General features: G+C 34.6%; 2 protein-coding genes and 1 non-coding gene across 3 annotated transcripts; 1 reads left to right on the top strand and 2 right to left on the bottom strand.

The window, feature by feature from the left end:
- Positions 1 to 2,452: 2,452 nt before the first annotated feature.
- LOC130814785 (cyclin-U1-1-like) lies at positions 2,453 to 4,112 on the top strand. The gene is made up of 2 exons (XM_057680988.1): positions 2,453 to 2,974; positions 3,692 to 4,112. Exons 1-2 carry the CDS (start codon positions 2,538 to 2,540, stop codon positions 3,918 to 3,920), a joined length of 666 nt encoding a protein of 221 aa, XP_057536971.1. The 5' UTR covers positions 2,453 to 2,537; the 3' UTR covers positions 3,921 to 4,112.
- A 3,760-nt stretch (positions 4,113 to 7,872) lies between these two features.
- Positions 7,873 to 14,606, bottom strand: LOC130814784 (eukaryotic translation initiation factor-like). Its single transcript, XM_057680986.1, has 9 exons — positions 14,112 to 14,606; positions 12,562 to 12,633; positions 12,085 to 12,180; positions 11,715 to 11,918; positions 10,501 to 10,595; positions 10,030 to 10,117; positions 9,599 to 9,949; positions 9,271 to 9,513; positions 7,873 to 9,177 (listed from the first exon to the last, which is right to left on the bottom strand). The coding sequence occupies exons 1-9, from the start codon at positions 14,274 to 14,276 to the stop codon at positions 8,143 to 8,145; spliced, it is 2,349 nt and encodes a 782-aa protein (XP_057536969.1). The 5' UTR covers positions 14,277 to 14,606; the 3' UTR covers positions 7,873 to 8,142.
- On the bottom strand, positions 13,661 to 13,768 carry LOC130816766 (small nucleolar RNA snoR103). The gene has a single exon (XR_009043305.1). It is a non-coding gene; the product is annotated as a small nucleolar RNA snoR103 (small nucleolar RNA).
- Positions 14,607 to 15,966: the final 1,360 nt, after the last annotated feature.

Consider the following 15,966-nt stretch of genomic DNA (forward strand, 5'->3'; position numbering starts at 1 on the left):
GAAGTTGGAGCTAAATCAAGTCAAGTCTTGATAAGTGGTCCGAGACTTTAATAAATCGGACCCTCTTATTGGCCCAAGAAATGAGTTGGGGCGAAATCAAGCCAAGTCTTGATAAGTGTTCCAAGACTTCAATAAGTCGGACCCCTTTTTACCCCCAACAAAGGAGTTAGGGCCTAATCAAGCCAAGTCGTGATAAGTGGTCCGAAAATTCAATAAGTCGAACCTCCGTATTGGCCCAACAAAGGAGTTGGTGCCAAATCAAGCCAAGTTTGATAAGTGGTGCAAGACTCCAATAAGTCGGACCCCTTTATTAGCCCAACAAAGGATTTGGGGCCAAATCAAGCCAAGTCTTGATAAGTGGTCCAAGACTTCAATAAGTCGGACCCCCTTCTTACCCCAACAAAAGAGTTGGGGCCAAATCAAACCAAGTCTTGATAAGTGGTCCGAGACTTCTATAAGTCGGACCCGCTTCTTACCCCAACAAAGGAGTTTGAGCCAAATCAAGCCAAGTCTTGATAAGTGGTACGAGACTTCAATAAGTCGGACCCTCTTATTGGCCCAATAAAGGAGTTTGAGCGAAATCAAGCCAAGTCTTGATAAGTAGTCCGAGACTTCTATAAGTCAGACCCTCTTATTGGCCCAACAAAGGAGTTGGAGCCAAATCAAGCCAAGTCTTGATAAGTGGTCCTAGACTTCAATAAGTCGGGCCCCCTATTGGCCCAGCAGAGAGTTGAGGCCAAAATCAAACAAAGTCCTCATTTCTTATCCGAGACATAGAAAGTCCGAGACACATTAAATCCATAACATAGAAGGCCCGACATATAGCAAGTCCAAAAGGATAAAATCCCTTTGTTAAGGCATATTGATCTCCATAAAAAACAATCCAATCAGGCAATCACGTCTTTTCCGCATATAGGCCAAGATCATCTTTCGGAAGGAGCATCCTCTCTTCTCCTATACGCGTGGGGCCAATGTTGGAGATTAGAAATCTCATATACTCGAAATGCCCAAGATATACTTGGTCAACGGGTCAAGAGTTAAAAGTATAAGTTAATATTAACCTATAAAGTCAATGTTATAATGGTCAAAATCGCATGCTTATCCTAGTCAGGCATCGCACAATAGTTTTATCACCTTCATCTTAAATAAAGACACTTCTAGGGGTAACCGCCCATTATCTCAGATAACCGCTGCCTACTATGTCAATTCCATGGTTACAATCTTCTCAAGGTAGCACTATAGAAATAACCATCCAGCAGTTACCATTCTTATATTGAAACTCTTATAAATAGATCATTCTTCTACATAAATGAGGTTATGCAATTCTACTCTCATACTCATACTTACACTTATTACTTATCTTTTCCGGTCTAACTTAAGCATCGGAGGGCTTTTCGAGACATTAGCCCCCGGTTTAGTCTTTCTTTGTGGTTGCAGGTACACCACTCGCGGCGGTCAGATTATCTCGCTTCCCTTAATTCGAAGGTACTTCTTTCTTAAAGTCTCCTTTACAAATTCGACAGTTTCTTAGCAGAAACAGGTTCATTTACTTTTGACACGAAAGTTAAGAAATTAGATATACTGAATTAAAGTAGAAAGATATTTAGAATTGAAAGAGAATATAGAGTAAAAATAACAAGTCATATTCAAAAATAGAAACAAGATAAATTCATTAGGATCAACTAATGAAAAGTTAAACAAATTAAAATACGCAGAAAAGTATGTAGATACTCTAATGACGCATGCAAATTACATCTCTTATTAGTAGGATGTAAAGCTTGTTCATAACTTGATATTCCAAAGACAATAAATCAGAGTAGCCTTTTGCTCTTCATATCTTATTCTGATAACTACCATTCTTGATACTCCAACAAAACAGAAAGTAGCACAAGAAGTCTAGAACACATACAAAATAAACATTGACCTTGTTGAAAGGTCAATTCTTATATTTCCCAAAGATTGAAATGGGTCCGGCTGGCACACGAGCTGCCTATGCACGTACGACTTATTTAAGGCAAGACACGACACAATATTGTTGATGTTACAACTTGACACAAAGCACGATAGATATTTGGCAACCCAGCATAACAAAATTTCCATTCTTAGATCTCGTTTGTCGGGTGGCCATATATAATATGTCACGACACAGTTTACGGTACTTATCACAACACGACTTAACTTTACCCTATAATTTGATACGAGGTACGATTCTTACGAGTCAGGATACATGAGCAATCCAGCACACGAATACACTTGGAACTCCAAAAAGGAAGGATTGCCAAGTCAGCAACAATTCAAGTCAACATAGTCTTAATACTTGCCATCCACTTTTATAAGGACACTAAAAATTAAAGTACACATGTCACAAAATAACTTGATCATATTAAGGATAACAAAATCTCAACAGAGAATCCTTAGCCACCAAATAACAAAGCCCCTTGACTAAAAACAAAATCAAAAGGGACCCAATTAACCAAAACCAAAACAAAAAATAAAAATAAAAATAAAACCATCCAATCTTTTTTGTTCACAAACCAATGTTGGGTACTAATCTAAGTCCACCGGAAAAAAAGGTTTCACGCCGCCATTCGGAGTCGGCGACACCGGAACCATCCGAAGCACAAACACCAAGGGTAGTACTCATATTGGCTTCCATTTTGGAACGTTTAGTGGCTAGAAATGATGCAATTGTACAAAATGAGATGTTAAAGGAAGTAATTGGTCCTAGACAAATAGGGGAATTAGGGACTAATTTAAAGGTTTTTAATGGAGTAAGAGCCCCAAATATAAGTATAGTTAAGTATTTGGAAAGATTATATAAATATACAAAGTGTAGTCCTTCTTGTTTTGTAGTAGGATATGTTTATATAGATAGGTTGGTTCATAGACATCCTGAGTTGCTTGTTGTCAAAATTAATGTGCATAGGCTTCTACTTACAAGTGTTATGGTTGCCTCTAAGATGCTTGATGATGTGTAAGTATTCCCTCTCTATCTCAAAATTTTATGTTTTATGCTTGTTTCGTGTCTCTAAGAGATTGCAACAGTATTAATAGTATTAAGGCATTTTTTAGTTTGGCCCCGCAAATATTTTGTTTATGTATTAGCAAATCTTGTATGAGATTGTCAAGAAACTAACTTAACTAAAAGTTTAAACTAATAGTTTAGGCTCAAGGATATGTTTTTTACTCTAACACTCCCTCTCACACGAGAGTCCTTTAGGCTAAAAGTGTGGATGCAACACATGCACCTAGCGCTTAGTTTTTCACTTTAAAAGAGGAGTGATTAAGGTTTGAACTCATGCTTGTCACGCTAGCTTCTGATATCATGTCAAAGAACTAACTTAACCAAAAACTTAAGCTAATGGTTGAGGCCCCAGAATTGTTATATACTCTAACAGAATTTAGCTCATCTTTATCACTTTAACATTATAAGTGATTACTTTAACGTTATAAGTGATCATCCTAAGACTATAAAAAGTGATCAATTTAAAATTATAAATGATCAATTTAAGGTTATAAGTGATCACTTTAAGATAGTAAGTATATGTAGTGTTAACCCAATAGAGATAGTCTCATCAAGAGACGGTCTCATTTGAGATTCTGTATTTATTAGTTTATAAATTGTTAGTATTACTTTATATTTTTCCGAGTTATTCAACTTTTATTTTTTGGCTTTGCCCCACAAAAACAGGCAATTCAACAATGCGTTTTATGCAAAGGTTGGTGGTGTAAGCAACTCAGAACTAAACAGATTGGAGTTGGAATTACTCTTCTTATTGGATTTTGAAGTGATGGTAAGTTCTCCGGAATTTCAAAGCTATTGTTGGTACCTTGAAAAGGAAGATATGCGTATAAGTGCTTCTCTTACAATTGAACCACCTTTACATTTTTCTATTAAAGATGATGTAAATGTTATTTGAATGGGGGATACGTATATATATACTGTATTTAGCAATACGTATATATATACTATATTTAGGTACAAAAGTCACTTTCTATTTTTAACATTTTTTGATTGATATTGAAACTTTACATCTTGGATATTCACACAAAATTTATGTAAAGATACATACTCCTTAATTATAGAATGTTGTGTTTTATTCCTCCATGCATGTTATGTCTTAGGCTTTTCTTTGCTCATTCCTTCAATTTGTGTGAAGATTCACTTGTGTGTACTAGTATGTTTCATTCATTTTATTTTATTTATTTTGGCGTCAGATTTAAAAATTGAGTATAATGAGTTAAAATAATGAAGTATTTAAAAATAAGAAAGAAAATATATAAATCGTAAAAGTGATGGGATCATATTAAAAATAGAATTGGGGTAAATTAATTAAGACATTCTAAAATAAAAAATAAGCAAATTGAATAAGACAGTCGTCTAGTATACGCATTCTTATTACGGGGTTAGTTATGTCAAAAAAAATTAAGTTAAATGTAGAAAAAGTGGGGTTTGGGTTTAATATCCGATTTGTCTTTGATTATGTTTTTCATTGCAAATGTCTTTTGTGGTGTAGTGAAGGTAATAAATATAGTCAAGTAAATTTTACAAATAAAAATAGTCACTTAGCGAAAGTAATAAAGTAAGTATAGCTATTAAATAAAAGAAAATTTTTGGAAAATTGACAAATCAACATAAACATACGAAAGCAAGTTACTCAAATGGATTTTACTAGACAATAGTAATTCAAAAGTGGACAATAAAAAAAACTTTAAAATCTCAAGTTTGTCGGTCAGCTTTATTCTTTCGCAATAAGCCGCCTAAGCATGATATTTTCCTGAAAATTGTTATTGAAATACAAAACACACTAGGATCTAAAGTTTCAATTTTTATCTCAAAGAATCACCCAAGACCAATGGTAAGGGTGTTCAATGCAATGAAACAAACACTTCAATAATTAGCAATGAGAAACAATAAGAAACAAAGAAAAGACAAAGACACAAGATTTACGAGGTTCACCCCAATGTTGGCTACATCCTCAGTGGTGGTTAGCTTGCTTGTATTATGTGAAGAAACAATAGAGTTCTCAAAAACTCTTAAAAAGAAGTATTACATTTGGAGAAGAGAGAAGAAAGGGTTTGTGTTTGGCTAGGGTTGAGAATATCTTTTCAAGTGAGTGTTGAAACTTCTATTTATACTTGTATGCATATGGGAGTAAAGGAGGAAAGGGCTCAGCCCTAAAGATTGGCCACAGCCTTTTATCGCTAAACAGAACAGTCCCATGCTGCTCTTCGCTTGACTGGTCGAGCCATATAAAGGTTGGTCGAGCGGAGCATGAACCTAGTCAAGCAGCAGATTAGGAGGCCACTGGAATGGTCGAGCTGGTTCACTCAATCAAGCAACAGTGTATTCCAGTCGAGCAGCCCTTTAAACACCTCTCTATTATCATCATACATACACATACTCTTCCACACACCATCAACCTCATCATACACTATTAGTGCACTCAAAATCACACCAAAAACTCCAACAGTTATGGAGATGACACATAGGAAATTATCTCATGCTATGATGTCAACTTTCACAAACGTAGAAAAGCAAAGAAGTTACAAGGTGTGAAGAAAACACAAGAACAAAACTGGGGTGCAACTTCGCAGCGGGTATGCTCTTTCGTGTTTTCTTGCTTCTTTTTTTGTCGATTAATGTCCATAAATGGTTGTTATTCTTCTGATGTGTCTTTAGATATTGAATTACATTGGAAAAAACCTTTCCAAAATAGTGAGTTATTTACATAGAGTTCCATATTGTTTTTTCTTTACATAAACTTTTAAAAGCTCAAATATACACACTAAACATGAAATTTGCAAGATGTCAAAACCTTACTAATGGAGGGTGATAAATCCCTACAAAGAAGGAATCCAAAATTCTTGAACACTTGAAGAAAACTTGAAATGCACAAATGAAACCCACACTACAACAATTACAATGTAATGATAGAGATTTTGAAGACTACAAGATTTTGAAGAACATATCGAGAAGGATGGAGAAAAGGAAAGAAAGCGGAAAATCATATTTGGATTTTGAACAAAATCGCCCGACTGTGCAGCCCTATACCCGGGCGGTCGGGTACTATTGGAAAGTTGGGCTGCGTATGTAGATGGATGGGGATGCAGGGCATTAGAGGAATTGTTAGCAAGGTCGTAGTTGTTGCTGCTTAATTTTTTTAATCCTCCAACGATTTGTAGATTACTCATCGTGTTAACATAGATAACATAGATAGACATGCGTCGAATTTTGATCGAGTCTAACTAAACCCAAATTCAAATCCTATTTTTACAAGTAGACTCAAATTCGAAACTAAATTAATGGAGAGTTTTATAGGGTCTGACAGGTCAAAATCAGGTCTAGGGTCCAAATATGAATATGAAACAAATTCACAAAACAATCCCTAAATACAGATTTTAGATTTGTAGAGCATTTCCATTTGTACGAAATAAAGTCATAATATGCAAATACAAAGCTGACAATCTCTATATTCATATCCCAGATATAAACACAATAATTATACTAATAAGAAATCACCATTACAAATTTACAGGAAAAATTATTCAACTTGAAATTTATACCAAAGGCTAAAAAACCACTAAATACAGGATTTCATCATGATTATGGTAAAAAAAATGGTTAGAAGACAAACTACTGAAAGCCTGCTTGTTGTTTGAGATTTGAGAAAAGGGGCCTAACAGAAGATAAATGCTCATTTGTCCCATTAGATTTGCCTAAAAGAGAAATAAGGTAATTTATTTGCCTAAAAGAGAAATAAGGTAATTTAAGAAAATAAAAAATTAAAGGTGAGAATAAATTGTGTGGATGAAATTAAAAAAGATTTAAAATGTAAAAATGAGATTAAAAGAAAATAATAAGCCATTATTGTAACACCTCGGTTCAACAGACTGTTGGTGACTACTCATGGAGATTGTACACTAGCCCCACAAACCAATGCAAATTTTTTCAGCGCACTTTAGCCTTACTCATGCGCACCTAAACTTCCCAAAAGGTCACCCATACTAAGATTGCTCCCCACCAAGTACGCTTAACTGTGTTAGCAAGTGAGCTCCCATAAAAAGAAGATACACCTTGTTGATGAGTAGTTTATCAATCCTTTTTAAAGCTAAATCTGAGATATCATAATTGTCTAATTTTAGAAATAATACAAATAAAATAGAACGGACCAAACTAAAAGTTGCTGCAAATTCAATGGACAAAAAGAATAAGGACGAGAGGGGTAGCAAAGAATTTGAGGGGAAGTATCAAGGGAAATAGGTTTTTCAGCTGAATTGAAAGGCGCTTGTGATTGAACATTTAGTGTTTTTTAGGTATTTTTTATCATTTTTTAAAATAAATGTCAAAATGCTATATATTGGATCTGAGCCAGGTCCGAGTCTCAAAACCGTGAACCCAAATCCAAATTTGAATATTAATATCACAGATTAGAGATCCAAATCCAACCGAGACCCATATAGTCTAAACTCTAAACCCTCAAAGGTCAGGTCAGCCCAAACCCTTGGAGTTCAAGCCATGCCCATCGCTATTGTTGGGTATCGATCACAGCTGCAACCACAGAGCATGCTAAGAGTTTCAAGAGATGTAGTTGCTAGGATAAACAAAAATCTATCTAACATTAAAGGTTCTTAGAACATAAAAAAGTTTCTATGCACAAAATTACAGGCCTGCTCAAGCCATAAAGAGGTATAGTAGCTTTGCTCATATAGAGACGGTATATCATTCTGAAAGTTATTAGTTCGTTACAAAAAAAATACGCGGAGTCCTTAACCAATGGAGAATCATCAAAAACGCAAACAATACATGTTAGCCAGCCATGACTGACATCAAAATCCATGGCTTTATGTTTAAGCATCTAACTCAAAAAATAATGCCCAAAATTAACATTAAAAAATCAAGAAAAGAGAAATCCTACAAGTATGACGTTGGTCCTTTGGACAAAATATACAAAATCGATTACAAAAAAGCTCAACCTGATCCTCACAGCTCCAATTTAGTTTATACTAGTACAAGAGTGCTGCCTTCGACAGCGGAAGTGTGGAAACACAAAGCATAAGGTAAAAGTCCGATGATCATTGGGATACTGACTATGTTGAATTTCAAGTACTCACTGTAAAGGAGAAAGGACTAACAGAGCTTCAGAGAAGTGCCTTGCAGGCTTCGACATCCGCAGACTGGGATTCCAAAACATGTGGTCCGACCACCTTTACTGTGTTATCAAATATAAGTTTCCTGAAAATTTCATCTTCAACCTTTTGCAGGACTTCCTTCACCGCATTGAAATTCAATCCCCCGCACAAAATCAGCTGGCCCAATATCTCACCGAAGTTATTGGGAGCCTTGGGAAGGTCAATAGCAATGTCATCAATCATTTCACCATAGAGCAAGCAACCAGAGCTTATATCTCTGGCAGTGAAAACCTTTTTCGAGAACATGTACTCTAAGAGCTTTGCAACTGGATCTAAACACGGCGGGTTTTTTTCCAACCCCAGATTAATAGCTTCCCTCACAACTTCGCTGTAATTAGAAGGTGATTTCAGATCCTCAACACATTGCAATGCTTCGTCTAACATCCTGACGTTAAAGTATTCCTCGAGGAGAGAGATTGTCTTTCTCTTAAGTTCCTTGGACTTTATATTAGTAGTAGTAGCAGCAGGGGCAGATCTCTCAATGGGGGCCGCCAATTGAGGAGTTGAAATTGGCTTGGCCTTCGGAATTTGCGCTATGGGCCCCATACCTGATCCGAAGCTTGATTGACGAGCGGGTGGCCCACTTTCTTGAAGAAGTGCACTAGTCTTACCGCTAATGATACCACCACTTCCCTGAGGTAAGAGCTTTGGGTTGAGCTGTGCTGCTATGCCAATATATGATGACTGAAAGCGTTCTCCCGCAGAGGCAGCATTCACATCAACCCCCTTTGGCATTGACCTGCTTCTAGGAAATTCCCAATTGTCATTGTCCATTCCCGGCATTCCAGGCATCTTACGCGAACCAGGCATCCCAGGCATCATACCCCCAGTGCCAGGACAATTACCGGGAAATCCTCCAGGACTCAAGTTCCCTTGTGTGGAAAGCATACCACGAGAATTCCTAATGCTTGCTGTTGCACCAGGACGCAGACCTAGAATTTTCTCTGCCTCGGTGTGAATTTCATTAATGGTTTTGGCTTTAACCTAATGATTACAGCAGAAAATAAATTAGGAGCACATAATAATGAATCATCATCCAAATAGCTCACCAAAAAGTTAAAATGGCAAAATTCAAACCTCTTCACGCCTAGGAACCCATTTGTTGGTCCGCATATCAAGTACATTGCGAACCATGAACCGCACACGAGGGGCAAGTTGACTGTTTGAGCTCCATTCCTTCAACCGACTCATATAAGCATCATTTATATTGCGTGATCTGGGGTTCTCATCAAGCTGCTTACCAATAGTGTTGAAGAACTGACAAATGGCCTCAACATTCTCCTCTTCAGGGCAGCTTTTACTGTCAGGACCTAATAGCTCCTTCATTGTGACCAATGTAACATCAGAGTTAAGCTCAAAGTATCAGCACTTCAGAAGGCAGGGGATACCAGCAAGATTGTATTACCTGTACAATATGATGGACTATTTTTTCAGGTACCATTTTCTGCTTTAAAAGTTCACCAATGAGCTTCATGTTCCCAAGAGTACGTAGCTTAAGCATCCTTTCTTTATCACGGCGTTCAGCTTCTTGATCAAGGCTTGTCATCTGCCTTAATTCAGCTCTAAGTTTTTCAGCACCTTCAAATGCCTCTTGAGAATTGTTCAGAAGAACACGCTTGAAAGTGATTTCTTTACCTCCAGCTTCTTCTGCTGGGAATGGAGGAAGTTTATCATTCAAATCAGAACATAACTGAGCATACATAGGGCAGAACGTAGGTTCAAGGACAGCTTTGTCAAAAATCAAAGAGATAACACCCTGGAAAGGCAAAAGAACATATTTCAGTGAGCAAGAAAGGCCCAAAACCAAACTCACTTGACACAAAGAGAGAAAACAACCTTTAGGATCTCAGCTGATGTGATACCAGAGTCAATTAGTTGACCCTTGAGAAGTTCATACTTCTCAGGTGTAAGCTTATTGAGAATACTGCATGTCAAACAAATTCAAATTAATACACAGAAATCCAGGATAAAATGTCTGTCATATTTCCACGTCTCTTGCCAGTGGAAAATAACAGAAAAACACAGCAGAAAACTGTCGTTAATGATCTCCTGTAACATTATTTTTAAACTCATCTATGAATTCAAAGGATAACAAAAGCAGCACACGGATGCATTTACAAAAAAGCTTTTGCAAGCAAATTATTTGTGTTTATTTTTCCTTATAATCTTAGTCATCAGTTGATTCAAACACTTTCAGAATCACATGTCCTCACCAACAGTAAATACTAAAAGACCAGAAGTTTAGAAGCCCTACAGTTACAATTTGAAGTAAGTCTCCCACGAAGATTGGACAGAAAGATGAATTACCCTTTCACAGTCTTCAGCACACGATCATTCTCAGAGAGACTGCCTCTTCTCACCGACCATGGCACCTCAGCTTTAATCAGAAAAGGAGTAGGGCCCTACATGTAAAAGAAACCATAAATAACCCTACAAAGCCAGAGTGAAATTACTTTTCTCAATTTCAAAACGAACAAACTAATGCTAATCACATCTTATCCATCAGTACAAAAAATGATTAGTTAAGATAAATATCTACCATTAGTCATACAGAATTTAGTGTCACTGACCACTAACACAACCCAAATGCAAAATCTAAAACTATCAGTATGTAATGTAACATACAAAGTAAATTAGAATTTCCAAAACAGCAAAACCTTGAGATGCTCCAAAAGTAAGGATCAAACTCTTCAAAGCCAAATACAGCCCAATGTTCATGGGTTATAAATTTAAATTCGTTATTGAGCAAGATTCAACAAGAAAAGACAGTTGGTTCTATTTTATTGGACTTACAACAAATTGGTTCAAATTACAAATACTCAAGTTCCAAGAACTGACACTACTAGTTTAGTAAATACTATATAAACAGTTAATCATGCTCAAAGTGGGCAATGGAATGTGCAACATCCAAGATATAAATAGCACAGTCATTAAATAGCCAATGATTAAATTTTAAAAAGCATCTAGAGAAAGCGGATATAACTTTCTTTAAGAATGGATGGGAAACATAAACCACAATACCCCCACCATGATAGGTTACCCCAAATAATCCACTTTTCATAAGATATAAGGCCCTTTAATAACTTACTAATTAAGGCAAGCCCCAACATAGTAATACTAAGAAAAAAATTTATTGGAAAATGCAAAAAAAATAGTTAAAAGATATACTCACTCCTTCCCTTCCCTCTCATTTTGCTGGTGCAAAATTGGTGAAATTTTGTGGAAAGATAAATTAGGTTGAAGAATGAGACAAAGAACAAATGGATGATAGAAATGAACAGTTAAAGAGAAAAGAGAGTATAAGTTTGTGGATGAGTTTTATAAGGAGAGTGGGACAATTACTAAAAAAAACATAAAAGGGTGTAAAATCAATGGTAAAATTAAAATTAAAAGTGATGCAAAATAAGAAAGTCAAAAGCAAGGTAGCAAGTAAACAAAATAAATTGAAGGCAAAAAACATATAAATAAGACTTAATGTTTAGAAGTCAACTAGAACAAAAAAATTATATCAGAGAAGTTACCCCTTGATTTAGAGAAATTTGTGCCCTTGACAATTGTGAGCTCAGTTGGTCCTGGCGACTAGATTCCTGGCCCCTATTGACAAACTCTCTGTCTTTAATAGACTCCCAAGATCTCTCCTCAGAAAGGGCAGAGACCTGCGCAGAGCGGCTACGCCAATCCCGATGATCAGGCTCAGAATAACGACCTTGTGGCTGACTTGAAGACTGAAAAGTAGACAATCATTAAATCAACATGAGAAGAACACTAATATGCTCAGTCTGATGTTCGATCACACATTATAAGCAAATGATGATCAGTGACAAACAACATAGAAACATAAAACAAGCAAGGACCGTGAATTCCCAAGTACACAGCACAGCTAACACTTACATTGGTTTCAGCCCGATTCCAACTCTGCTCCTCAGGGAGTAATTCAGAATTTATGTCCCATTTCACTTTTAGAATATCCTCTGGGACCACAGCCGCCTTTGTAAAATTACCAAAAGTGTTCATGAGATGATGAATAAGAAAATAACAATTGTTCAGTAATAAAATATTCACCTTCGTCACATCCCAAAACTCCTATTAATAAGAACAACATGCACACCAAAGTAAATCTACCTTCAATCAATATCTAAATGAATATTCAAATAATCATTAGTATGCGTTTTGAAGTATGATTTAATCAGTACCAAACTCTTCACAATAATCAACAACTGAGATAGTAATTTCATATATAAGGAAATATACGGTTTCAAATAGCTCAAAATCTATGTTAAATAATTAAATTAATGATAATTCCAAATCATAGCTATAACATAAACAGACATAAGTACATGTAGATCATAAAATAAAACTAATAATTACCTCTCTGAAGTGCAACAGCTGGTCCCGAGTGTAGTAAACACGCTCACGGTTCTCAAACCGAGCATCCCCAAACTACAAGGAGAATACCCAAATTAAAGAAATTGTGGCAAAAAACATCTTTTAATAATTAATAAGTCGCATATATTCATACACACACATAAAAAAACAGCCCCATCAATTCAGAAGCCAAAGCTCCACAAGCACTGGCAGATGCAATTAGTACTAAATAAATGGAATATTTGATCCCACTCAACTTTTAACATTTTTCCATTATGTTAAAAAAAATTACAAAATAGTACTACTACACTTACACATAGGGATAAAGGCATAAAGAAAGTTTTTCAATTTTTTCTACTCAGAAAATAACAAAAGGTAAAATGACTGGTGTGTCACTATTTAAATTATTAGTATTAAGATATTTTTAAAAAATTAACTAGGTATTATATAAAAAGAATCTGCACCTAAGCCTGTTTGCAAAGACCTAGATACCTCAGTCGTCTTTTATACCTCAATCATCTTTTACTATTCTGATCTTCTACTCCGTCCAATTTATCCCATTTGCTTTCACACTTGTTGAGGTAATATTTTAACTCTTAAAAAATAAAAATATGAAAAGTTTGATATAAATAATCCTTGCATTTGAGACGAATAAAAAAAACCATTCTTGACTATATTTTAACTTATGGAATAAGAATAAAATGCAAATTAAAAGGGATTGATAAATGGTAACAAAAAGCAAATGGGACAACTTAAAAGAATTGAAGGGAGTATTATTCAATAAGTACATTGACAAATTTAGGCTTTTACCAGTAATAGTCAAAAAATCAAAGAAGTTTATAGTTTGTTATTATTCAAACGTTCATAGTTATTATTTGATTTCATTGGGTTGTTAGGTTGTTTTAGGTTGTTTGATAAACATAATGAAAATTTTAGTTTAAGAAAAATGCAACATTAACTTTAAAGATGGCTTTGATTTTATCTTTTTCGAATCAACTTAATATATCCACACCACTGACCACAAGCATTACTCAATTGGATACAGCAACAACGCAATTTAGCAAACAAAGATACTCAAGGATTGGTATAATTGGATTGTCATAATTGTTTGTAAGTGTCTTTATGAGCTAGATAAAACTAATTCAAAGCTCACCTAAAAACTTACATATAACTTTTCGTCCATATTTACCGCAAGGAACACATCTTAAGTACCCAGCCAAGAATTAGGACGTTCACTTCAACTACATTAAACTCAATGACTAATGAAACATAACTCTATTCAGTGAAACTTTAATCTTTCTTACGTATACTTCTAAGATTTCCAAACAATATACTGGTGAACAACCAATAATCAAAGACAGCAATTGTATCTTCCCCATAAAAGCAGAGCCCAAATATCAAGAAGTCCAGCAATCAAACGCATTAAATACACCTTTATACACGAAATAGGCTCCATATTTTACAAATTCCAAACAATCCAGATAAAAACACAATAATCTAGATCGTAAACAAAACGAATATCAGAAAAACAATGAAAAAGCACAGATCTAGACCTTAAGAGAGAAAGACGAAGATACGCCGCCATGAGGACGAAGAAAAGAGTTTTCAGAAGTAGTAGAAGAAGCAGAAGAAGAATCAAATCGTGGTCCGACAAATCGATGGCCTCGATTAGCTCCACCACCAGGTCTTAGACTAATTAGGGTTTGTTCAGCCTGCATAACTCGGATAGCTTTCTCAAAACGCGATTGAGACGTAAGTATGGTGAATTTTAATGGCGATTCGATAAACAACGAATCTAAAGATAAGAGATGGATAAATAGAGAGAATTTTAAAAAGAAATAAAAAAAAAAAGGGTTTGGATACTTTCTCTCTCTTTTGGGAGGAGAGAGTGCAACTGTGCAAGAGAAGATGCAAAAGAGGAGAAAGGGGGCTATTTAAATTATGGACTACAAAAACCCTGATGGGTGCTCAACAACGTCCAAAACTGCTTGTGTGACTCCGAAAGTTATTCGACAAATTTTTGACAAATTCTATGACACGAGTTAATATGGACTCACTTAATATTTAATTTCAAAAATTATCTATTTAAGAAATATTATCGTGAATAATATAATATTTTATTAATTTCTCTATAATAATATCAACTATTGATTAACCATGAAAAATACCAACTTAAAGTGTTGTTTTCCTATAAAATCCCTAACATGTAGAAAATCAAACTAAAGGTGATTATCAGACAAAAAATTGGTAAATTAGTTAATAAACTAAAGTTGGTATTATTCTAGAAAAATACCCCTCTAAGTTGATAGATATTATTCATGGTTAATCAATAGTTGGTATTATTGTAGAAAAATTAACAAAAAATTTATTATTATGATAATTTTTCCTTTAATTTACTTTATTATTATTATAAAATGTTAATTAGGCTAATTGTATAAACCTTTCTCATGGTAAGATGGTCTCGAACAAGACGTGCTGCAAATTTTTAAATTACTAACATCATAGGGTTTTTTTTCCTTATTTATTATCCACAATCAGGTATATTAGGGTTGAAATGTTGTCTCATCAAATGAAAAAGGTAAATAGAGTTAGTAGGTTAGATAGAAGGGAGCAATAAAGTAAGCTCGGCATAAGGTAGTTATATGGATAGTTGTAAATTATTTAAGAGCATCTTCTCTTCAACTTTTTTATTTGACTTATTTTTTAGGAAAAATTACGTAAATAATACAAATTTTTGTTAATTTTCCTATAATAACACAAATTATTAATTAACCATAAATAATACCAACTTAAAAGGGTATTTGCCTAGAAAATCCTTAACATATTAAAAATCAAACTATAGGTGATTATAAGACAAAAAAATTGGTATATTAGTTAAAAAACTAAAGTTAGTATTATTCTAGGAAAAAGTACCCCTCTAAGTTGGTATTATTCATGGTTAATCAATAGTTGTAGGAAAATTAACAAAAAATTATATTATTTACGATAATTTTTCCTATTTTTTATTCTTATTAGAATCATATTCAACCAGACCAAACCTGATAAGCTCAGATTATAAAGTTTCAAATGAGACCAGATTACACCAAAAACACCATATTAGAAAAGACCACAGTAATCAAATCATACCATAACAATATTATTATTATTATTATTATTATTATCATCATCATCATTATTATTATATGTGAAATTATCAATGGTACCCCTGAGTTTTGACACTTTATTAATGGTACCCCTAAGTTTTTTTTATCAACAATAGTACCCTTGTATTATTGAGCGTCTTACAACCGTAACTATAAACTTTTTCCGTTCAAAATCGTCCAAAACTGTCAACTTTCTTTTATGTTTTAAATTGAAAAATACAAGAAAAAGAAAAAAGAAGTTAACATTTTTGGACGATATTGGACG

The sequence above is a fragment of the Amaranthus tricolor genome, chromosome 6 (assembly GCF_026212465.1).
Source record: "Amaranthus tricolor cultivar Red isolate AtriRed21 chromosome 6, ASM2621246v1, whole genome shotgun sequence".
Classification (NCBI taxonomy): domain Eukaryota; kingdom Viridiplantae; phylum Streptophyta; class Magnoliopsida; order Caryophyllales; family Amaranthaceae; genus Amaranthus; species Amaranthus tricolor.